The sequence below is a fragment of the Lissotriton vulgaris genome, chromosome 4_1 (genome assembly GCF_964263255.1).
Source record: "Lissotriton vulgaris chromosome 4_1, aLisVul1.2, whole genome shotgun sequence".
Lineage (NCBI taxonomy): Eukaryota > Metazoa > Chordata > Amphibia > Caudata > Salamandridae > Lissotriton > Lissotriton vulgaris.
Genome location: NC_141691.1, coordinates 1,592,151,200 through 1,592,176,376, shown reverse-complemented (window position 1 = coordinate 1,592,176,376; position 25,177 = coordinate 1,592,151,200). Strand labels below are relative to the sequence as shown.

At 53.0% G+C, this 25,177-nt stretch overlaps 1 protein-coding gene across 6 annotated transcripts in view; it reads right to left on the bottom strand.

Annotated features, from left to right (window-relative positions):
- Positions 1–25,177, bottom strand: part of CSPP1 (centrosome and spindle pole associated protein 1) — a 1,363,238-nt gene that overhangs the window by 545,083 nt on the left and 792,978 nt on the right. For all 6 annotated transcript variants that reach the window (XM_086965839.1, XM_086965840.1, XM_086965843.1 and 3 more), the window contains one exon: positions 19,987–20,099. In XM_086965839.1, coding sequence (XP_086821965.1) covers positions 19,987–20,099 — 113 coding nt within the window. The remainder of the gene's footprint in view (positions 1–19,986; positions 20,100–25,177) is intronic.

The following is a 25,177-nucleotide window of genomic DNA, read 5'->3' as shown; positions in this document are numbered from 1 at the left end:
GATACAAGGCGCCGCCCTCAACTGGATCCGATCCTTTCTCTCCGGCAGAGCTCAGAGGATCAGACTCCCTCCCTTCCTCTCCAAGCCCACTGACATCAACTACAGAGTGCCCCAGGGCTCATCTCTCAGCCCCACGCTCTTCAACATCTACATAGCCTACCTCACCAGCATCGTCAGACCACATGGGGAGGCGGGTGGGTCAGTGAGGAATCCACAGGCAGATACTGTATCTACCAGAAAAAGCGTTACCAAAGGTAAGTAACTTGTTCTTCTGATAGATACATCTGCCAGTGGATTCCTCACCTTGTGAATAGAGTCCCACAGCAGTCCCCACTCCTGGAGGAGGGTGTCCACTCTCCTATTCCAGAAAATCTTGGAGGACAGAGCGCGCAAAGTGGCCATCCCTCCTCACTTCGGTATCCAAGCAGTAATGCTTCGCAAAAGTATGGAGGGAGGTCCAAATTGCTGCTCTGCAAATATCCTCAACAGGTACACCTCTAGACAGAGCAGATGTTGAAGACTTTGCTCTAGTAGAATGAGCCCTTATACCCTCTAGAGGTTCCTTACCCTCCAGGGAGTAGCAGATCTTGATGCATAGTATGATCCATCTCGAGAGCGTGCGCTTGTGCACTGCTTTCCCCTTCATGCAGCCAGCAAATCCGACAAACAGCTGGTCATCCAACCTGAACTCTCTTATCCTGTCCAGGTAAAAGCTCACCGTCCTCTTAGGGTCCAAGCGGTGAAGTCTCTCCTCCTCCTTGGGAGGATAAAAGGTAGGGAGGGTAATGGACTGCCCCAGATCGAAAGGAGTTACCACCTTCGGCAGAAAAGCAGCCCTGGTCCTGAGAACCATTCGTTCAGCATGAATGGACAAAAATGGGTGCTTTGAACTAAGAGCCTGAAGCTCACTTACCCTCCTTGCCGAGGTAATTGCCACCAGAAAAATAGTCTTAAAAGACAAAAGTCTCAAGGGACACTTGTGTAAAGGTTCGAAAGGCGAACCCATCAAAAACATTAGTGCAAGGTTCAAGTCCCACTGAGGCACAATAAAAGGTGTAGGAGGAAATTTATTGGTAAGGCCCTTAATGAAACGCAATACAATTGGAGATTTAAACAAAGAGGGCTGGTCGGGCAGACAAAGGAAAGCAGATAAGGCCGAAAGATAACATTTGATAGTTGCCACCGCAAAACCCTGCTGGGTCAACTAAAGTGCAAATTGAAGTATATTGGACAAACGAGCCCTTAAAGGGTCTACGGACTTCTTCCCACACCAAGTAACACATTTAGACCGTCTATAAGAATAAATGGACTTAGTGGAGTCACGCCTGGCCGATAATGTTACATCCACCACATCGTGTGGGAGAGAAAAGGAATTCAGGTTGCCCCGCTCACTCTCCAGGCATGAAGGTGTAAGGTCTGGAGGTGGGGGTGTAGAACCTGCCCCTCCATCTGGGAGAGGAGATCTGCCCTGTGAGGGAGACGGAGCGGAGGGCACGAGGAGAGGTGGAGAAGATCTGTGTACCACACCCTTCTTGGCCAATCCGGGGTGATCAATAAAACTTGGGCCCGGTCTTGGCGAATCTTCCTCAGAACCCGAGGAATCAAGGGTATGGGAGGAAACGCGTAAAGGAGCTGTGAGACCCAACTCAACTGAAACGCGTCCCCCAGTGCACCTTGCACGGGATACTGGAGACTGCAGAATAACGGGCAGTGAGCATTCTCGTGAGTGGCAAACCGGTCCACCCGAGGAGTTCCCCACGTCTGAAAGACATAACGAACTACCTCCGGATGGAGCCTACACTCGTGGTCAGCAGAGAACTGCCGACTGAGACTGTCCGCATGTACGTTCAGAACCCCGGCCAGATGATTTGCCATCAGACAAATCTGATGGTCCTGAACCCAGGACCAGAGACGCAGAGCCTCCCTGCTGAGACACTGCAATCCCACTCCTCACTGCTTGTTGATATACCACATCGCGGTCGTGTTGTCCGTCAGGACTTGAACTGACTAACCGCGAAGGGAGGGAGGAAGGCCTTGAGCGCTAAACGTATGGCCCGCAACTCTAGAAGGTTGATGTGAAGCAACCTTTCCTCTGGAGACCAAAGACCCATGACTTCCAGATCCCCCAGATGAGCACTCCACCCTAGAGTGGATGCATCATGTTGGAAGGCGGTGACCCCAGGGGTCAAGATGATTCTCCCAACCACCCGGGACCTCCTCTCCCACAATTACTGCCGAGTCTTATCGAGGGGGGAGTCCCCACCGGGGAGGACTGATCGTACACACTGTCGACACACCACACTTATGAGCAGACACCACACCGTGATTCTTTATCAAGAAAGACTTTATCGAGATTAAATAAAGAGCAATACACAGCGATCGAGGGATCGCGAAAGTCTCTTAACTGGGGGACGGGGGAGCGGGACAGTCTTAGAGGGCCCGAGGGCACGCCACGTACCCGGCGCACAGTTCTCAATCCTCGAACTGGGGGGTACGGGGTTGGCAATGGGACTTGCTGTCCTACTCACTTCGGGTTCAAGCTGTTCGTGAAGGTAGCGTCGATGGTCCAGCCGGACCAGAGAGTTCGTCAAGCCGCGACGACGTCAGCAGGGCTTGGGTAGGAGTACTCCGTCGTACACGGAAGTGGATGGGGCCGCGACGTCGTCTGCAGGGCTCCGATGTTCAGGTCTTGTGCTTCAAGAGGGAGCCGCGACAGCGTCAGCAGGGCCCCGATGGTTCAGTTCCGTAGGTTCTAGGATGAGCTGCGACGTCGTCAGCAGGACTCGGTGGATCAGAGTCGGTTCTCCTCGAAGTCAGCCGCGATCAGATCAGCAGGGCTTTCTTGTCCAAGATACAACTGCCGACTAGGTGGAAGGCAGGCTGTCTTATAGTCGTCAAGCTCTTTGATGTCCGGACTCTCATAGGCAGGAGGCCGGAGGTCCGAGGGCCAGGCGCCTGATTGTCTGGGCGGGTAGTTCTTTGATGCTTTGGACCATGCGCCCATGGAATCCCAGACGCTCATCAGGACCTGGAGCCAGCTCACTAGGAGGCCCAAGGTGCTATCGAAACCAGCCCCCAGGGATAGTTCAGAGGTGTGAGGGAAACCAGTTCCTCGGAAGGGGGCCGGAGGTGTGATGGGAGTCTTGGTTTCGGGTACTTGATGAGTCGTTCACCCCCCGGGTGGATCTGGGCGCGTCGGACGTGCAGGCTCAGCAGCCATCAGGAGCGGCCAGGGCTGCCGAAAGGAAAGAAGGCGGCCGGCCGGCCGGGGTGGCCAAACATGGAGTCTGATGGTCACGTGCACGGGTGCAGGCACGCGTCTGGGGATCGTCTCAGGTCCAGTGTAGGAGGATTATGTACAGTCATGAGTGGACGGGAACCAGTTCCACCCGTAGATCCGGGGCTGCGGAGATCAGCGAGGACCACGCCACGAGGCCGGGTCCAACATGCGTCCCCTCCAGCTGAAAGACGAGGGGAACTACCCATCCTCTTGGGGGTTCTCCTCGCTGAGGCGGAAGAAGCGGGACAGGCCGTCGGCGTTGGCGTGGTCGGCACCAGGCCTGTGTTCCACGGAAAAATCCATCCCTTGGAGGGAGATGGACCAGCGTAGCAGTTTAGGGTTCTCTCCTCTCATTTGCATGAGCCACCGGAGAGGACGGTGGTCGGTCTGGACCCGGAAGTGGGTCCCGAACAGGTAGGGCCTCAGTTTCTTCAAGGCCCAGACTACTGCGAAGGCCTCTCGCTCGATGGTGCTCCATCTCTGCTCCCGGGGCAGTAGTCTCCGGCTGATGAAGGCCACCGGATGATCAACCCCCTTGTCGTCCACTTGGGAGAGTACGGCCCCGATGCCATGCTCGGAGGCGTCGGTCTGAACCACGAACTCTTGGGAGTAGTCAGGGGCCTGTAGGACTGGAGCGGTGCACATGGCTTGTTTTAATTCTTGGAAGGCCTTCTGACAGGCGGGAGTCCAAATAACCTTCTTGGGGTTGGCCTTGGCTGTCAACTCTGTGAGGGGGCCTACAATACTCCCGTACCCTTTGATGAATCTACGGTAGTACCCTGTGAGTCCTAGGAAGGCCCGCACCTCGGTCTGGGTCGTGGGGGTCTCCCAGGCATTGATGGCGTCTATCTTGGGTTGGAGGGGGGCCACGAGGCCGCTGCCGACCTGGTGCCCTAGGTATACCACTGAGCTTTGTCCTATTTGGCATTTACTAGCTTTAATGGTGAGCCCGGCTCGACGCAGGGCGTCCAACACCTCCCAGAGGTGGTGTAGGTGCTCGGGCCAGTGAGTACTGAACACCGCAATGTCGTCTAGGTAGGCTGCACTGAAACCTTCCAGCCCAGCCAGGACCTGATTGACCAGTCGCTGGAAAGTGGCGGGGGCGTTTTTCATGCCGAAAGGCATGACTCGGAAGTGGAAGTGGCCATCCGGAGTGGAGAAAGCAGACCTTTCTTGGGCCCTCTCTGTGAGGCCGATCTGCCAGTAGCCACTGGTGAGATCGAAGGTACTGAGGTACTGAGCCGACCCTAGGCGGTCAATGAGTTCGTCGGCTCGGGGGACGGGGTGTGCGTCGGTTCGGGTGACTGCGTTGAGTCCGCGGTAGTCTACGCAGAACCTCAGCTCAGGAACGGTGCCGGGAGCGGCAGCCTTCGGAACCAGGACCACGGGGCTAGCCCATGGGCTGTCGGAGGCTTCCACCACTCCTAGGTCCAACATTTTGTCGACCTCCGCCTTGATGCAGGCTCGGACTCGGTCCGGGACCCGGTAGGCTCTGTGCCGTACGGGAGGGCTGTCCCCGGTGTCCACGTCGTGGACGCACCAGCTGGTGACGCCGGGAGTGAGGGAGAAGAGGTCTGAGAATTGTCCCAGCAAGTGGCGACATTCTTCCCGCTGCAAGGGGGTGAGGGAGGAGGAGAGACTCACTCCTTCTACGGAGCCATCTTGATCCTTTGCACACAGGAGATCGGGTAGAGGGTCCGTTTCCTCTTCCTCTCCGTCGTCGGTGGCAAGGAGTAATCCCAACTCAGACCGCACGAAATGGGGTTTGAGCCGGTTTACGTGTAACACTTTCAGGGCGTTCCTGGCTGATTTCGTATCAACGAGGTAGGTGACCTGGCTCTTGCGCTCTATCACCTTAAAGGGTCCAGTCCACTTGTCCTGCAAGGCACAAGGTTCCACTGGGGACATGACCCAAACCTGTTGGCCTGGTTGAAACTCGACCAGAGTGGCATTCTTGTCGTACCAGCGTTTCATCTCCTCCTGGCTGGCCTCCAGGTTGGCCTCGGCCAGCTCGCGAAACTTCCGCGTTTGGTTCCGGAGGGCCAGGACGTAGGAGAATACGTCGGGGGGTGTGCTCGGTGGGGCTGCCTCCCAGCCTTCCTTGACCAGGCTGAGGGGTCCCCGGACGGGGTGCCCATAGAGCAGCTCGAAAGGGCTAAACCCCAAGGATTTCTGGGGTACTTCCCGGTAGGCGAACAGGAGGCAGGGTAGTAGGACGTCCCACTTGCGTCGCAAGGGCTCCTCAAGACCCATGATCATCCCTTTCAGGGTGCGGTTGAACCGCTCAACCAGGCCGTTGCCCTGGGGATGGTAGGGGGTGGTGAACCTGTAGGACACCCCACACTGTTGCCAGAGGGACTTCATGTACCGGGATATGAAGTTTGTCCCTCGATCGCTTACCACTTCTCGGGGGAATCCCACCCGGGAGAAGATCCCCATGAGGGCCCGGCCCACGACTGGGGCCGTCACGGTCCGGAGGGGGATGGCTTCGGGGTATCGGGTGGCGTGATCGACCAGAACCAGGATGAACCGGTGGCCTAAGGAGGTCCGGGGGTCCAGAGGTCGACAATGTCGATTCCCACCCTCTCAAAGGGGGTACTGACAACTGGAAAGGGCTGGAGGGGAGCCTTGCGCTTGCCTCCGCTTTTGCCGCTAGCCTGACACGTGGGGCAGGACTTGCAGTGGCGTTCCACATCGGCCCGCATGTGGGGCCAGTAGAAGTGGGTCACTAGTCGCTGGAAAGTTTTATCTTGGCCCAGATGTCCCGCCAGGGGCACATCGTGAGCCAGGTTAAGGAGGAGTCCACGGAAACGTAGGGGTACCACCAGCACGCGGGCTGACCCTAGTTCCGCGGTCTTCTGTTCACTGTACAGTAGGCCGTTTTCCCAGTAAAGGTAATGGGAGCCGGACTGGTCTCCGGCGGCCTGGGCTGCGGCCTGGTGGCGGAGCCCCTCTAGGGCAGGGCAGGAGGTCTGCTCTTGGCAGAACTCCTCTCGGGACGGTCCTCCCTCTTGGCGCCACTGGGCCAACTCGGGGAGATCTGCTAGGGTCGGGACTGGTTCGACGGCTGGTCCGAGGGGACCTTCGTCGGATGCATTCTCTTCGAGGGAGGGCTGGTCGAGGACCGTAGGGTGCTCGCCGTCCTCGGGTACATCAGGGGCTGGACAGGGGAACTCAGGTTCTTCGTTCTCGGGGTTGGGCATTCTGGCGGTCATGGCCCGGGTGCTCACACAGGCCCAATGGGGCAGTCCTAACATGGCTAAATGGGTCCTTCTCTCCACCTCTTTCCACAGGGAACTCTCTAGGTCATTTCCCAGGAGGCAGTCTACAGGCATGTCCGTGCGAACTGCGACCCGCAGGTCGCCCGAGACTCCCTCCCACTCAAACGGGACCTGTGCTATCCTGCAGGAGCGGACAGAGTTATCGGCTGCGATCACCCGACAGGAGGTGTGGGGGATGATCATGGACTCAGGGACTAGCGTGTACCTAACAGATGTGATGCTGGCTCCTGTGTCCCGAAGGGCTCCTATGCTGCGCCCGTTAACCTTCACTGTCTGGCGGTACTTTTCTGTGTTGTCGGGCAGGTAATCTCCTGACATCATCTCGCTATTCCCCAGGGAGGCTAAGACCATGGCTGCGGGTTCCCACTCCCCCTGTTCTTCTACCTCTTCCTCTTCTAAGGCTACTGAGGATATCTGTCTAGTGGAGGGCCCAGTGGGAGTGGATTTCGGGGTCAGGGGACATCGGGGGTCACCGGCATAGTGCCCGGGTTGCTGACACTTGAAGCACATGGAGCTGGGGCGGAGCCCCGGGGGTCCTGTACTCGGGGCGGCTCTCGTCGCGGGAGGAGAGCGCGGGGTCTGGTTTCTGGGGGGACTACGCTGAGGTCCTGACTGGGAATTTTGCTGCTTGCCTCGACCTCCCCCACCTCGCTGGCGGAAAGATCCTTGGTTGTTCCGTGGGGGTCTCCCCCAGGTGCCTTCTGGACTCGGGTGGCCACCCATCGATCGGCTTCCACAGCCAGTTTCCGTGGGTTGGCGAGCTTGCTGTCCAGGAGATGCTGTCTCAGTTCCACAAAGCAATTTGCGGACAGGTGTTCGTAAGCCACTAGGTCGACTAGGCCCTCGAAGGTGGTCACATTGCTGCCCTTGATCCATCCATCTAGGGCCCGGGTGTAGTAGTTCACATAGTCCAGCCAGGTGGTGCCAGGAAGTTTCTTGCACTCCCTAAACCGCTGGCGATACATTTCCGGCGTCAGGCCGTAGCGGAATAAAAGAGCGTCTTTCATGTGTTGGTAGGCGTTCATGTGTGCCGTCGGTAGGTCCAGCAGGGTGTCTCTCCCCTCGCTGAGGAAGCGGCTCCACAGGCCGGCCCCCCAGTCCTTCTCGGGGACCCGGTGGGCGGACATGGCCACCTCGTATGCCTTGAACCATTGTTGGATATCGTCTCCTTTGTAGAACTCCTTTACCACATCCTTGGGGATATGCACCTTCGTTTCTTTGGGGACCACCTGCTCCCCAAGGTTCGGTGATCCGGCTGCTTCTTTTCTGGCTTTCAATTCGATTTCCTTGAGGCTGCGCTCATGCTGAAGTTTCCGTCCCTCATGCTCCCTCTGGAGCTTCTTCTCCTCTAGCTCTCCCTGGCGCCGCAACTGCTCCACCGCCAACTTTTTCTCTGCGGGTTTGAGCTCACCCTCTAATTTGAGGCGTGCTAGTTCGAGTTCATGGCTTCGGTCACGTTCTCGCTCGGTCATTTCCTCTGATGACCGCTTTCTCCCGGTTTCTGGGCTCCGGGTTGATTGCTGTGTTCTCTCACCGGTCGGTGTACCGGGTTCGGTCTGTGGCCTCCCTCCCTCGTCTTCGATCGGGGGAAGGGATGCTCCGGACTCTACCCAGGCAGTCAGCGCTTTCTGAAAATCTTCCTTAGTACTTAGTCCGGTACTCGGGATACTCAGTTCTTTGCAGAACTGCTTCAGCTCTTTATGTGTGTAATCTTCCAGGAGGTCCTTGTCAAAGGTTGTCTTTGCACCAGCTTCTGTAGTCGTCATCGTCGCTTTTTTCTTGTGCGTTTCCTGCGTGTAGGCTCAGGTAGTGTGTCAGTGGTACGATCTTTAGACGTATGTCCGTATCGCGTCGCTGCCACCAATGTTGGAAGGCGGTGACCCCAAGGGTCAAGATGATTCTCCCAACCACCCGGGACCTCCTCTCCCACAATTACTGCCGAGTCTTATCGAGGGGGGAGTCCCCATCGGGGAGGACTGATCGTACACACTGTTGACACACCACACTTATGAGAAGACACCACACCGTGATTCTTTATCAAGCAAGACTTTATCGAGATTAAATAAGGAGCAATACACAGCGATCGAGGGATCGCGAAAGTCTCGTAACTGGGGGACGGGGGAGCGGGACAGTCTTAGAGGGCCCGAGGGCACGCCACGTACCCGGCGCACAGTTCTCAATCCTCGAACTGGGGGGTACGGGGTTGGCAATGGGACTTGCTGTCCTACTCACTTCGGGTTCAAGCTGTTCGTGAAGGTAGCGTCGATGGTCCAGCCGGACCAGAGAGTTTGTCAAGCCGCGACGACGTCAGCAGGGCTTGGGTAGGAGTACTCCGTTGTACTCGGAAGTGGATGGGGCCGCGACGGCGTCAGCAGGGCTCCGATGTTCAGGTCTTGTGCTTCAAGAGGGAGCCGCGACAGCGTCAGCAGGGCCCCGATGGTTCAGTTCCGTAGGTTCTAGGATGAGCCGCGACGTCGTCAGCAGGGCTCGGTGGATCAGAGTCGGTTCTCCTCGAAGTCAGCCGCGATCAGATCAGCAGGGCTTTCTTGTCCAAGATACAACTGCCGACTAGGTGGAAGGCAGGCTGTCTTATAGTCGTCAAGCTCTTTGATGTCCGGACTCTCATAGGCAGGAGGCCGGAGGTCCGAGGGCCAGGCGCCTGATTGTCTGGGCGGGTAGTTCTTTGATGCTTTGGACCATGCGCCCATGGAATCCCAGACGCTCATCAGGACCTGGAGCCAGCTCACTAGGAGGCCCAAGGTGCTATCGAAACCAGCCCCCAGGGATAGTTCAGAGGTGTGAGGGAAACCAGTTCCTCGGAAGGGGGCCGGAGGTGTGATGGGAGTCTTGGTTTCGGGCACTTGATGAGTCGTTCACCCCCCGGGTGGATCTGGGCGCGTCGGACGCGCAGGCTCAGCAGCTATCAGGAGCGGCCAGGGCTGCCGAAAGGAAAGAAGGCGGCCGGCCGGCCGGGGTGGCCAAACATGGAGTCTGATGGTCACGTGCACGGGTGCAGGCACGCGGTCTGGGGATCGTCTCAGGTCCAGTGTAGGAGGATTATGTACAGTCATGAGTGGACGGGAACCAGTTCCACCCGTAGATCCGGGGCTGCGGAGATCAGCGAGGACCACGCCACGAGGCCGGGTCCAACACATCTGTTATCACTGTGGCCACCGATGGAGTTAGTTGAAAAGGCTTTCCTTGTGACAGATTGCCTTCCACGCTCCACCAAGACAGATCCACCGCAGTTTCTCTGGAGATCCTGACTGACTCCCTGAGATCTGGAGGCACCACTGGAGTGCCCTCATGTGCCAGCGTGCATGGTTGACCAACAGAATGCAAGAAGCCATCAGACCGAGCAGACGTAGAACCTTCAGGACTGGAACGACCGCTCCATTGTAAAATAAAAGAATCATTTCCTGTATGTCGCGAATCCTTTGAGGAGGAGGGAATGCACGACACACAGTAGTGTCCAGTACCGCACCTATGAACAGGTTGGGCTAGGAGGGCACCAGGTGAGACTTGGGTACATTTATCGAAAAACCCAACCTGTGCAACAAAACCCAACCTGTGCAACAACTGAGTTGTATCTTGCAGATGATGGAGCACTATCTCTGGAGATTCTGCTTTGATCAGCCAATCGTCCAGATACGGGAATACCGGTATCCCGATCTTCTGAGATGCGCAGCCACCACAGCCATCATCTTGGTGAAGACTCGAGGCGCAGTAGTAAGACCAAACGGAAGGACCGCAAACTGGTAGTGTTGCGACCCAACCGTGAAACGAAGATGCTTCCTGGGCGACTTCAGGATAGGAATATGAAAATACGCATCCTGTAAATCGAACAACACCATCCAGTCTTCTTCTAGCAGCGCTTGAAGAACCTGTGCAAGGGTGAGCATCTTGAACTTCTCCTGCTTCAGGTAAAGGTTCAAGTTCCTGAGATCCAGGATTGGACGAAGTCTGCCATCCTTCTTGGGGATCAGAAAATACCGGGAGTAGCACCCCTGACCCTTTTCCTGCTCTGGAACCACCTCTATCACACCATATCTGAACAGAGACAGGACTTCTTCTTGCAGGAGAAGCAAGTGGTCCTCCGAACAATAACCCTGGCAAGGAGGGTAATTTGGGGGAAATTCCCGAAAGGGAAGAGCATACCCATTCTCCACGAGATTGAGAACCCAAAGATCTGATGTAATCAATTCCCAATCTAACAGGAAATGGGTAAGCCGGCCCCCCACTGGACCCACATGATCCGGAATGGAGGATCTAGGGCTGCTTTGCTGCGTTGGCAGGGGGCTGGGAAGGGGAAGAGGAGGAGGAGGCTTGACGACCTCTAGGGCGCGCTCTCAGTCTGCCTCTGTACGACTTGTACAGCGTATTTTGCTACTGCTGTGGCTGCTGCTGAGATGGCTTGTAGGACCGAAAGGAAGACCTGCCAAATCCTCTAAAACGCCTCCCAGGAGTATCCCTGGTCTGAAGACCTAAAGATTTTGCCGAAGCCCTGCTGTCTTTAAACCGTTCTAAAGCAGCGTCAGCCTTCTTGCCAAACAATCCAGAACCATCAAAGGGCAAATCCATCAAGGCAGACTTAACATCTGCAGAGAATTCTGATGACTTTAACCATGCAGCTCTCCTAGTGGCCACCGAAGAGCCCATGACTCTCGCCACCGAATCAGCCGTGTCCAGCCCACTCTGAATCACTTGCCTTGCAGCAGCCTGAGTGTCCGAAATTACTTCCTGAAAGCCCTTTCTATCTTCTTCAGGAATTTTTGGCACCAACTGTTTCACGGAATCCATCAAGGCATGGATGTATCGTCCCATCAGGCAAGCTGCATTAGTAGATTTTAACGCCATGCTGGCTGGGGAGAAGACCTTCTTTGCCGCCTGATCTTGCTTTCTCGACACTTTTTCCCCAGGAACCTGCGGAAAAGCACCCGTAGACTTCTTTGAGTAAGCAGCCTGCACAACCAAACTCTCAGGCAGGGGGTGTGTAGACAAAAAGTCGGGGTCATTAGGCGCCACCCTATATCTCCCCGCAACCGCCCTTGACACGGCAGGGGCTGTCAGAGGTTTTTTCCACACTTCATAAACAGCCTCTGCCAAAGCATCATTGAATGGAAGCATTGGTTCAATCACAGAGGAAGGTGAATGAAAGACCTCAGTAAGAAGATTTGATTGATATTCAGCGGTAGGCAGATTAATATTCAGCAAGTCCGCCGCCTTTTTAATAACGACATGGTAAGGAGTCACATCCCTAGATGGTACATCAGACACAGAGGCCAAATCCCATTCAGGAGACAGATCCAGGCCACTAGCCTCCCTCAAGTCATCAAAAGGATCCTCTGAATCCTGTAGCTCACCTTCCTCCATCCAGATACCTCTCCTCCTCCATAAGCCTCTGGGCCTCACGCCTCGACCTTTCCTTCATAAATGAAGCCGACGGATCCATGAACGACTCCGCCGGAGTCGGTGCCGGCGTCGAAACCGAAGTCGGACGAGGCAGCTTAACTCGAGGTCGATCTGGATTCGGCATCGGAGTCGGGGGTATCAGCGTCGATGGAATCGGTGTCGATGGATTCGGCGTCGACGGCCTCGGCGTCGAAGGCTTAGTCGGCGCCGGAAAATGCCAATGCGGTGCTAGAGCCAGCATGAATGGCATAAAGGGCGCAGGAGCATAAGCCTGGGGGACACCCAGGTTAAATGCCAAAGGACCCGTGGGACCAACCGGTGCACCAGAGGGGTACATTGCCCTGGAGTAAACTCCGAACATGGCATTCAGGAACTGCGTTGGATCCTGACCTGGAGCCGGAAAGGCTGGATAAGAGCCCCCGGGTTGCTCTCGAGGGAGCGGAGTCGTCATGTCGTCGACCTCCTCTTCAGGCTGGTGCACCCGGGTCGACGGACCTGCAGGCAACGGAACTTCGCCTTCACCAACTTCCTCCACCTCACCTTCATCCTCCTGACCAGAAGGATTGGACGGAATCGGAGATGGAATCACTATCTGCTTCGGTGACCCTGGTGAATAGGAACGCAAAGCCTCACCCTCGGAGTCCTGTGCTTCTGAAGCCGAAGCCACCTCCTTCCGAAGCAGCTTAACCCTGCAACTTCGGTCTCAAACTCGAGTCCTTCTCTGAATGATGTCTGGACTCATGGCTCCTCCTCTTGTGCTTCTTCTTCGGAGACCTCGAGGCATGAGCAGAAGACGACTCCGAGCGCGACCTCGAATGAAACCTCGGCCTCGAACGCCGAGTTCGGGACTTCAAAGTCTTTTTTTCTTTTTTACTTTTCACTTTCGCCACGAGGAGCTTCGTCTCCCTTTCTCGAAGGGCCTTCGGAGTCATCTTCTTACAAGACTGGTGATTCTTCTGGCAGTTGAGACAATTGCTTACTCATCTGATCTGCAGAGTGGGTAGCCACATATACAGAAGTATGTACTCACTCGACCTATGAAAGAATGGAGTCTGTCAGTTCATATCTGGTGGCACAGGCCCACCATGCAAAGTATTGGTTAGCGCCGCAACCAACACTCATGCATGTTCACATAGAATTCACTTCAACATGCCACGCTTCCTTACTTCTACCATATCGCAGGCTTTCATCCCTCAGACATTACATTAACAGGGTAGGTATGGCATGCAATGCTTGGAGGGATACAGTGTGTTATTTTCATTGGGCAATCCCCTACTCTCTGCTGCTAACTGCTAGCCACAATTCATTACTCCTCGATGATGAAAACTACTGCGGATAAGTTTGACCGTTGTAGGAGTGAGAGCGATGGGAGACTTATTTCCAAACAGTGCCTTCATGTCCTTTCGAAACTATAGGTAGATGGATGGCATCACCCCCTTAGCTGTCTTATATTATTATCAGCTTCCTTTAGTGGCAAAGTCTGCATTTTCAAGCTTTCCTAAACCCCAAAAAAATGAATGCTCCTCACCAAGTATATGCAGCGAACGGACACTGGTAAAAATTTCTTTCTTTATTCTACGAAATTATGATGGGTAGACCTCATGACTTGTCATCTGTCTAACAGGATTGCGAAAGTGAGCTTGGAATTCAGATTTCAGATAAAGTACGGCATATTTCTACGCTAGAGATACACAAAGCACATTCAATTAGAGACATCAATTATTGCATTTTAAGTTTTTACACTGTTACTATACCCTGCAGCGCATAGGTAAATTTACCCTGAACACCAGTACTGCTTTAAAAAAGTGTGGTCAAATGAATGTGGGCTTTATGCAAAGAAACAGGTTAGTGTTAGATTCCTTACCTCAGAATAGATACCCCAGCAATACCAACCCCAGTGGTGGGTCTGCGAACCAAGATCACACCAGGAAGTCCTGGAGAACGGAATGGCCAAAGAAGCCCTCTTTCCGAGCTTGGCAAACGTGTGCAGCAAAGCCCGCGTAGCTGCCTGACAGATGTCCTGCAAGGGGACTCCCCGACCCAGGGCAGTAGTAGCCACCGTGACCCGAGTGGAATGGGCTCGCAGCCCCACAGGAGGCTCCTTTTTAGCCGAGGAATAACAGACCTTGATGCCCAAAACGACCCACCGAGAGATGGTCCGCTTGTGCACCGCCCGTCCCTTCTTAGCGCCCACGTAACCAACAAAGAGCTGGTCGTCCACCCGGAACTGGCGTGTGCGGTCTAGATAAAAAGAGAGCGCACGTTTTGGGTCCAGACGGTGGAGCCTCTCTTCCTCTTTCGAGGGATGCGGAGGCGGAAAGAAGGTGGGCAAGGTGATGGACTGCCCGATGTGAAAAGCCGTAACCACCTTGGGCAGGAAAGAAGGACGAGTCCTCAGAACAACTTTGTCCAGATGGACAGAGAGGAAAGGAGGCTTAGAAGACAAAGCCTGGAATTCACTCACTCTTCTGGCAGAGGTGATGGCAACCAGGAAAGCAGTTTTAAGCGTCAGAAGAGGAAGAGGACAATTATGAAGTGGCTCAAAGGGAGCGCACATCAGATAAGTAAGTACCAAGTTCTAGTCCCACTGAGGCATCACAAAAGGAACAGAAGGGAACATGTGTGTGATGTCTTTCAAGAATCTATTTCCAACAGGGGACCTGAAAAGAGAAGGCTGATCAGGAAGCCTTAAGAAGGCTGAAATGGCCGAGAGAAAGCCTTTGATAGTGCCCAGAGCAGAGCCCTGCTGGGCAAGAGAAAGAAGGAAGAGGAGAACCTCTGAAAGAAGGGCAGAAAGTGGATCCACAGCCTTTGCTGTGCACCATGCCACAAATCTGTTCCACCTGCAGGTCTATACCGTTTTTGTGGAGGGACGCCTGGCTCCCAGAATCACATCACAGACTTGAGGAGGCAAGTCAAATGGCCTCAACTGTCGCCGCTCAATCTCCTTGTAAGAAGGTGGGGATTGGACATGTTCGGGTGGAGGACCGTCCCTTGTTGCTGCGATAGAAGGTTCTTCTGAAGAGGCAGACGAATCGGGGGATCGACTGACATACTGAGTAGCTTGGGATCCCAGTATCTTTGTGCCCAGTCCGGAGCCACAAGGATGACTTGGGCCCGGTCACGTCGGATCTTCTTCAGCACTCTGGGCAGAAGTGGTATAGGCAGAAAGGCGTACAATAGACCGCAGCTACACTTGCGACAAAAAGCGTCGCCAAGCGAGTGCCGCCTTGGAAATTCCAGCGCGCAGAACCGATGACATTGCGCGTTCTCTTCGGTGGCGAATAGATCTAACCAAGGCTCTCCCCACTGCTGAAAGAGATCTTGCACACCGTCCGAGGTCAGACGCCATTCGTGATCCATCATGCACCGGCGGCTGAGTTTGTCCCCCCTGGCGCTCAGGGAACCTGCCAGGTGTTGAACCACCAGGGCGACGCCCTGGTGTTCCAGCCATATCCAGAGGCGCAGAGACTCCTGACAAAGGGTCCACAACCCCACCCTGTCCTGTTTGTTGCAGTACCACATGGCAGTGGTGTTGTCCGTGAACACCTGCACTACACTTCCCCGGACAGAGGGAAGGAATGCCTTCAGTGCAAGTCGGATCGCCCGCAGCTCCAGAAGGTTGATATGGAGCCGGGACTCTGCCGGGAACCAGAGGCCTCTGATCTCCGCCTCTCCCATGTGGCCAACCCATCCCCATAGGGACGCATCCGTCAACACTGTGTGCTCCGGTTGGGGTAGGGAGAGGGATCTGCCACTGACCCGATCGCGGTCTGTGAGCCACCACTGCAACTGTCTTGCAGTGCCCTCCAAGATCAGGACATGGCCGGACAGGTTGCCCTGATGCTGTGCACACTGGAACTTCAGGTCCCACTGCAGAGCCCGCATCCGCCACCTGGCGTGATGTACCAGCAGGATGAAGGAGGCCATCAGCCCCAGGAGCCTCAGCCTGACCGAAACTCTGGATGAAGGCTGAAAGATCGGAATCAGAGACTGAATATCCTAAACCTGCTACTAAGGAGGATAAACCCGAAACTGCGCAGAGTCCAGAACCGCTCCGATAAACAGGAGCTTCTGAGAGGGGCACAGGTGTGACTTCGGCACGTTGATGGAGAACCCCAGTGAGTGCAGGAGATCGGCCGTAGTCTGGAGGTGTGAGACGATTGTCTGGGGCGAGCCCACCTTCAACAACCAGTCGTCGAGATAGGGGAAAACTGGAACCCCTGATCTGCGCAGATGAGCTGCGACAACCGCCACCACTTTCGTGAACACCAGAGGGGCACTGGTGAGGCCGAAGGGGAGCACGGTAAACTGAAAGTGGTCGTGGCCTACCGTGAACGGCAGGTAGCACCGGTGGGCCGGCAGGACGAGGATGTGGAAATATGCGTCCTGCGAGTCCAACGCTACCATCCAGTCTCCAGGTTCTAGGGTAGCCAGGACCTAAGCTAAAGTCAGCATCTTGAACTTCTCTTTGCGGAGGACGCCGTTGATGCTCCGGAGGTGCAGGCCCCCTTTGCCCTTCTTGGGAACCAGAAAGTAGCGGGAGTAGCAACCATGTCCTACTTCGGGCCCAGGAATGCGCTCAATGGCCCCCTTTGCCAAGAGGGCCATAACTTCCTCCTGCAGAAGTTGCAAGTGATCCCCCGACATGCGGTGGTACTGCGGGTGCATGGCTGGAGGGGTCGCCTCGAAGGGGAGGGAGTAGCCCCTCCAGACGATTTGCAGCACCCACCTGTCCGAAGTGATGGTACGCCAGTGGAAGAGTTGATGGCGAACCCTGCCCCCCACTGGCGTCGAATGGGCCTGAAAGCTCGGACTAGGATGGCTTTGAGGCAGATGCTGCGGGAGTGGATGTGGACGGACCGGACCTCTGTCCCCCTGCACCGCCACTGAGGTTACCACGTCCGCGACCGTGTTGAGGTTGGTTCTGTGGCTAGACGTACGTTCGGGGCCGCCCCTTCCTTGGCCACGAAAGGGGCAAACAGCAGAAGGCTGTTGGTGCTGGCCCGACAGGCCCAAGGACTTTGCCGTAGCCCTGGAGTCCTTGAAACGCTCAAGCGCACTGTCTGCTTTGTCTCCCAAAAGGCGACGGACTTCGAAGGGCATGTCCATGAGCGTGGACTGGACATCCCCGAAAAATTGGTGGACTTCAGCCAGGCGTGGCGACGGATCATCACCGTCGTGGAAATCGCTCTGCCCAGCGAGTCCGTGGTATCAAGTCCACATCTGATGGAATAACGTGCTTCGTCTTGCCCCTCAGCAAGAGCTTGGGCGAGTCAGTGCCTGGACCTCCTAGGGACACTGGGGCAGCACGTCAGCAACGTTTCCCACAAAGAGTGTAACAGCCCAAAAGGCAAGCGGTGTTCATAGACCGCAACCCCAGACTAAGTGAGGAGAACAGTTTCTTCCCAAACTGGTCAAACCTTTTGGATTCCCGATCTGGAGGGGCAGTCGGGAATGCGGTCTGGGACGCAGAGGCCTGAATCTCCAAGCTCTCTGGGGTGGGGTGTACGGACAGAAATCAGGGTTTGTCCGGAGCAGGTGATGGCATCGTGTCACGTTCCGATCCACAGGGGCCACTGTGGAGGGCTTGGACCAGGTGCCCATCAGAACATCTGTGAGGGCCTCATTGAACGGCATCGAAGAGCTTACTGGCGGCTGAAGTACCTCAGTGAGGAGATTAGTTCTCACGGCCACAGCAGGGAGCCCAAGAGACAAGGCCTTGGCTGCCCTGCGCAACACCACACCAAAGGTAGCATCCTCCTCGGTAGCCACGGAGGGAGGAGAAATGAAGCCAGTGTCAGGTGAAGTGTCAAGGCCACTGGCACCCCCCAGCTTGTCTGCCCAGTCCTAACTCAACTGGCACTGCTGTGCCAGAAGGCCCTCATACCCCTGCCTGTCCTCCCCTTCATCCGTGTCCTGATAAACAGGCAGGAATGACGGAGCCAGGTCAGAGATGAATTGCTCACCCACCGATGCCAGAGACGGCCCGAGCAGCGCCGCTCCAACGCCGGACCCGGACCGGGGCTGAAACCGGGGACGGCGTGGTCCGAGGACGGCGCCGTGAGTGACACCATCGGGGTCGGAGCCAGCGGAGGAGTCATGAGGTCAACTGGCGACTACCGGGAACCAGGCCTGGATCCTCCATGGCCCTATGACGTCGTGACCGAAGTCGACAACGGCGCCCGGGGCCAAGCCGCTGGCTCGCTAAGGCCCATCGTCGGGTCTGCGGGACCCGAAAGCGCGCCGGCAGGCCTCGACGGAAGGAAGGGAGTCCTCATGGCCACGAGGAAATCACGTACCTCCTTGGGCGTTACATGCAGTCCAGGGACCGAAGGGTATGGGACCGGACGCGATGCCTGCGGCTCCGGCAGACCAGCGCGGGTGGTGCCACCCGAACCCTCAGCCGAGTCACGTGACCGGTGAGGGGGCCAGAAGAGCGATGTCGCTTCTTTGACTTCTTTTTAGAGTGCCTCGACTAACCTGAATGCGAGGACTTGGAGCCCGGCGAACGGTGAGGGCTGCGGCTCCGCGACCGGCCCCTTGACTTCCTCCTCGACCGGGACCTCGAGCGGCGTGAGCAGACTGCCGGATCTCAAGTAGCTTGCGGGACCGCTCCCGCCTAGCCTTCGACGTCAAGGCCAGGCAGTCGGGGCACGACTTGTCGTCGTGATCGGCCCCTAGGCAGTAGAGACACCGGCGGTGGGGGTCGGTCACCGACATCAGGCGGTGACAGGCGTTGCATGGTTTGAATCCAGGCATCCCTCTGGCACCAGGAGTCGAATCGACTCGAAAAAGATAGCCAAAATAGGCCAAAAAGTGACTAGGGTACTAGCTCTTCCCATATCTGCGCTTGCTGGCACGGATAAAAGAAGAACTGGGGTCAGCGCGCAAGGGCGGCGTCTAAGTACTCCGACGACGTCATCCCGGCGATCACGACGCCGGATGCGGAACCGCAGACGACGCCTACCGACACACATGGGTAATGCTGACGAAAACTTTCCGGATCCAGTCTGACGCCCGGGGATATTCTAAGGTAAGGAATCTAACACTAACCTGTTTCTTTCAGATTGCGATCGCAAACGCCGAAATTCTGTGTATTTCGGCGTTTGCGATTACAATTTGGAATGGTACATATGGTCCTAAGTAATAAATAAAGATTTATTATGTTCATCTTGTCCCATTTGCTGCACTTTAAATACAGAGGTAAAATGTCAAGCAACGTCTTTAACAAATTGCTGCTTATTTTATTAACATGAAGATTGGTGTTAACAAACTCCTCTTACTTTGCAGTCAGCAAAAAAAAAAAAAAAAGGTAAATTATGAGACCGTCTTTTTGCCCGGAAACAGGTAGTGTGAAAGGAAAGGCTGTAGGACGGAATTTTGTTGTAAAACACAACAAAATGTAAACACCTGTAAATGAACTGTACTAAATTAGCAGTTAGGAAAGCAAAAATAAAGCACTTATTTTGTAATTCTGTAGTGTGATTATACAAAGATTGTAATAAGATCAAAACAAATCAAGACACTTTACTTGGTGATTCAATGATGATTTCTACACATTATCATTTGTGTGCAATATACTTTTTCAGTAAAACTGTATGTCTGTCGAAATGTAATGGACATTTCAATGGAAAATGTGCCATGTATAAATGACAGTGACTACTACACAATTCTTTAGTTGCATTAAAACAAATCGCCCGTCTCATGTCCATTAAAGCTAGATGGGTCGCAAAAGTTAGTAGTTCTAAAAAGTGGGTTGTGGTTGGAAAACGTTTGTGAAACAATGATCTATGCAGTCAATCAGATTTAAATTTGGATTCGCCATTCAGGTCTTAAACAAATATGTGAATCTACCGTTATGATATTGCATATGTTTTCTTGAGAAATTGAATGTTTAGCTAGAAAACCCTTTTTTTTTTTAAATCATTTTTAACACATTTTGTTCACAATTATATTTTTTATTTACAAAGACTGGAACAATTTATTTTAATTGCGGAAGGTGAATTCTACCTGTAGACGGAGAAAATCTTTGTAGGACTCCTGCTGATGAAGCTGTTGTTCGGTTGCAGGCTCAGCAAAGACGTTACCTCGTGCATAAGGAGAGTTGTTGGCAAATGCGAACCCTAGAAATATAGTTAGAGTTAATTAAGAACACAGCTCAAAGTATGTAACTAAATATCCTTAAGAAAAGCCAGATTTTTTACAAAAAGAAAAGCCAGATTAAACACAGATGCATTACTGAAGTCACCTGTCCAACAACTTCACCTCCAACATTCAAAATCGTCTTGAAAGAGCACCAAATTATTCTAATGTACCAAATGATAGCCTTCAGTAAGTTTTCGGCTTGCAACCTTGCCTGCACACTCTCCTCTAGCAAATAGTTACCCGAGTTGGAGCATAGTTGTGTAGAACTCTTTGATCTTGCACAGTGTGGTTGAAAGGACCAGAAAATGGGTTTTGCAAGGACCAGCTGATGAATCAACTCTGAAGTCCGCCGACTTTGAGAGCAGGAGCGAGATGGTTCATGCTGCCCATGGGCCTGTTTGCCATTGTGAAGATTAAAAAAACCTTGACTTAGGAGCCCGTGAGCTACATCAAGGGTTCAGGACCTGAGAGGCACCATTGAGGGTCAGGAACTCGCTGTAGCTGGGTCCAGGCACTGATTGGAGAACCTTTTATGTCCCTGAGGCGCTGCTCAGGATGCCTGCAGCCTAGCCCTTTGAGTCACTCTGGGGTCCTGGGTTCAAGATATAGTTACAGTTCTGGTCCTTCTTCCCCATGCAAGAGGGCAGAAGCTCCGCGCAGCAGTTCCTTTAGAGCAGCAATCCAGTAGAGTGGCAGTCTTGGCAGAGTATCCATAGGTCCAGAAGTGAACTGAAGAATGCACAGATGCTCTTCCTTTCCTGCCCTGGCTCCAGACTAAAGTGGTTTGTTGCAGCCCTTTCTATGGAGACAGGACACAGCCTACTCAAGTGTAAATGAGGCAGTGTCCAGCTGCTCCCTACCATCCTGCCATTGATGGCCTATCCAGTCACACCTAAACTCCCCATTTTGTTCAGTTATCTAGGACGAATACACAAAGCCAAACTGTCATCCATACCCAGTCATGTGACCCAGAGACAGGCTGCAGGCACCAAATAGCTAAAGCAAGAAAATGCCACTTTCAAAAAGTATATAGAAGCCACAGCGGTTGCAGGAGAAAATGTACATATGTATTGTGAATATTACACTGCGAATAAACCAGTGCCCACAAGAAAATTCAAAGTAAGTGAAAATATTATAAGATATTAATTAGCCAAAGAAATATCACAATATTTATTCTGCTAGCAAAAGCACAAAGACCACCCTACAACTTATTTCTGGTCTACATCATCTATATGGAAACCATTGACTACTTGCGTTCTTTTAAGCCTTGAAAAAGTTATGAAGTGATAAAAAATGGCTTGGCTGTTCTTCCATAACAAATACCAAGTTGTTTAGCATATGTATAACAAGAATATCAGTTGGATCATACAACATAATAAATAACATTGTTTCTTACTAGTCTTTACTCTTTGGACTGTGTATTGCTCTTATATGACCACGTTTGAGTGCTCTGGTTTATTTAGGATTGTTTGTTTTGACAGACTGGATCTCTTCAGTGTGGCAGTGGATATTTTTGGTAGTAAGGTTCCCAAAACATTAGATCACCACCTATTCATTGTATATATCATTATTGTCAACAATTTACCCAAAATATATGTCTCTTACGATTTAAAACCTCTACTACCCACTAACTTTTTTGTCATGTAAATATATGTGTAAACACATGAAGGACTCATCGAGGTAAATGACAAATTTCTCTTTTGCACTCCGCAAACAACCTCAGAGTTGGCGCAGAAATAGCATACACGCTAGACTGGCACTCAGTCGGCATTTTAAGCTGCACTGATCCCCTTGAAGAGGGAAGAAAGACTTTCCACTCGAACGGTCAACAGGAAGTTGATTTCTATAATTGTACTGATTTGCTCACAATGTAAAAAAGGTGTAACTTTCATTAACAGTTAAATAAGTGATCAAAAAGGAGAAAAGAGAACTCTAACTCTAATCTAACTCTAATTAAGCGCGAATCTGGTTAAGGTTCTGATCTGTTACCGCACATGTGCAGAACTGAAACACTAATCGCCGTCACCTTCCATTACTCATAAACTAATGCAAATAGACAAGAATAAGGAAGAGTGCTACTTTTACACTGCAAAAGCCACTTGCACACAGACTGTATGAAATCATGGCCAAATGCCCAGACTTCTCCTGTGTATAGGATCAATGTCCCAAAATCAAATCCCAGATGGGCACAACAGCCCTAAATCAAAACCAAGATCACGAACAATTGCATGGACCTTAGTCATGCATGCAATTGAAAGTGGGGACTTAAGTAAGGATAACAGTATCAATAGATAGCGAATGCCACTTTCACATAGCCCGCATGAAATTGTGGCCAACTGCACAGACCTCTACCGTGTATAAAATGGCTAAATCAATATGAAACTCTTATATGAGAATGAACCACAACACCAACCAAAATGAGAAGTGAGATGACAATATCTAAAGAACCAGAAGGTAATTAAAATGCTGTGGTTGTAATAGTTGGCAAATGAATAGCGCCTACGGGAGGCAAGGAAAGTAAAACATTCCAGATAAGACAAGACATCACATCCTCTCAGAGACAAAGTAGAGAAGAAGCGACAAAGACATTGGCACTGGTCCAATTACACCTCGAAGTAAAGGTGAAACCCTAAACATTGCATTAGGTGGATCTTCGTCGAGTCATATCCCAACAAAGAACTCGAGAGAGCCATGGCAAAAAACCTTGCTGCCAATGCAAAGTAAAATGTGAACAGTAAGTGCTAAACACCAGGCTAAAATCCTGCTGAGGCCACAGATCTTGCCCCCCTTTTCAATACTTTCTATATGGAAAGAAAGCTACATGGCGGGAGGTGAAGGAGAAGTTAACATGCGTTTAAACATAGTACGTACAGAGGAAAAACTTAAAATGCCCACAAGACATATCGATGATGGTCCTTGTAAAACAGGTACTTGGGTAGAAACTGGTGTACATAAAGTTACAATATAAGATACATCCCAGATCACTGGAAACTTAACTTGTCACTGACAGAATAAAAAGAACAAAAGTACCTGCAGCAAGCAGGAATACCTCACCCGGTATCAACCGGGAAAGGGAAGTCAAAAACGAAAAGCCAATGGGCATCACCCAGTAAAAGGCACCAATGCAAACGGGAGCTCCCTAAACAAACTATTACGAGAGAACTGACAAAACAGTAGGCAGAGTTAAGACTCTGCACCACCTTGACTATCTCTAAATCTCCGCAAAGCAGTCAACTTGCGTGTGGAATAGTCAAGCGCCATCAAAAGGCATATCAATCAAAGTGGCCTGAACCGCCTCTGAACACCCAGAGGTGTGCAACCAGGCACAATGACAGAGTGATACTGAAGAGGCCACAGCCAGACCTATAGAATGAGTGGTGTCCATACCACATCGAATAATCAGTTTAGCTGCCTGTTGCACAAGTTACTACTTGTGTAACGATATATCTGTAAGAGACATTAGTTAGTGATAGATTCCTTACCTTAGAATATCCCCAGGCGTCAGACTGGATCCGGAAAGTTTTGCGTAGCAGTACCCTTGCGCGTCGGCAGGCGTCGTCTGCGGCTCCGCGTCCGTCGTCGGCGTCGTGGGCGCCGTGATGACGTCGTCGGAGTACTTAGACGCCGCCTCCGCGTGCTGACATCAGTTCTTAGCCACAGCTTTTCCGCGCCAGAAGCGCAGAGCCATGACAAAAATCGACCCTGGTGCCAAGAAACTAGGGCCCTGAAAGGGGATGACCTTAACCCTAGATATCGGTTCGCAGAACGGGGAGGATGGGTGGGTCGGTAAGGAATCTATCACTAACTAATTTCTCTTACAGATATATCGTTACACAAGTAGTAACTTGTGCATCTGAAAGAGACACGTTAGTGATAGATTCCTTACCTTAGAATAGATACCCCAGCAATACCATCCCCGTGGTGGTGGGTCTGCGAACCAATATTTACACCAGAAAGTCCTGGAGAACGGAACGGCCGAAGTAGCCGTCCCTCCGGACTTGACTGTCCAGGCAGTAGTGCCTTGCAAACGTGTGCAACGAGGCCCACGTAGCTGCCTGGCAAATGTCCGGCAAGGGCACACCTCGGCCCAAGGCAATTGTAGTGGCCGTGGCTCGAGTGGAATGAGCCCTCAGCCCAACAGGGGGTTCCTTATTAGCCAAGTAGTAACACGCCTGGATGCACATGATAATCCATCGAGAAATGGTCCTCTTGTGCACCGCTTTCCCTTTCTTAGCGCCCGCGTACCCAACAAAGAGTTGATCATCCACCCGGAACTGGCGTGTGCGATCCAGATAGAACGAGAGCGCACATTTTGGGTCCAGACGGTGGAGCCTCTCCTCCTCTCTCCCGAGGGGTGCGGAGGCGGAAAGAAGGTGGGCAATGTGATGGACTGCCCAATGTGGAAGGCCGTGACCACCTTAGGCAAGAAGGAGGGCCTAGTCCTCAAAACAACCTTGTCCGGATGGACTGAAAGGAAAGGAGGCTTACAAGAGAGAGCCTGGAGCTCACTCACTCTCCTGGCAGAGGTGATGGCTACCAGGAAGGCAGTCTTCAAAGAAAGAAGGCGAAGTGGACAGTTGTGAAGTGGCTCAAAGGGAGCGCACATCAGAAATGTTAGAACCAGGTTCAAGTCCCACTGAGGCATCACGAAGGGAACAGGAGGAAAGGTATGAGTGATGCCCTTCAGGAATCTGTTTACGATAGGGGACTTGAACAAAGAAGGCTGGTCAGGCAGCCTCAGAAAGGCTGAAAGAGCCGAAAGATAGCCCTTGATAGTGCCCAGAGCAGAGCCCTGCTGGGCAAGAGAAAGAAGGAAGAGAAGAACCTCAGAGAGAGGGGCATTGAGGGGATCCACAGCCTTTGCTGTGCACCATGCCACAAATCTGTTCCACCTGCAGGCGTATACCGTCTTTGTGGAGGGACGCCTGGCTGCCAGAATGATGTTGCAAACTTCAGGAGGCAAGTCAAATGGCCTCAACTGTCGCCACTCAATCTCCAAGCATGGAGGTGGAGACTGGACAGGTTCGGGTGGAGGACCGTCCCCTGTTGCTGCAAC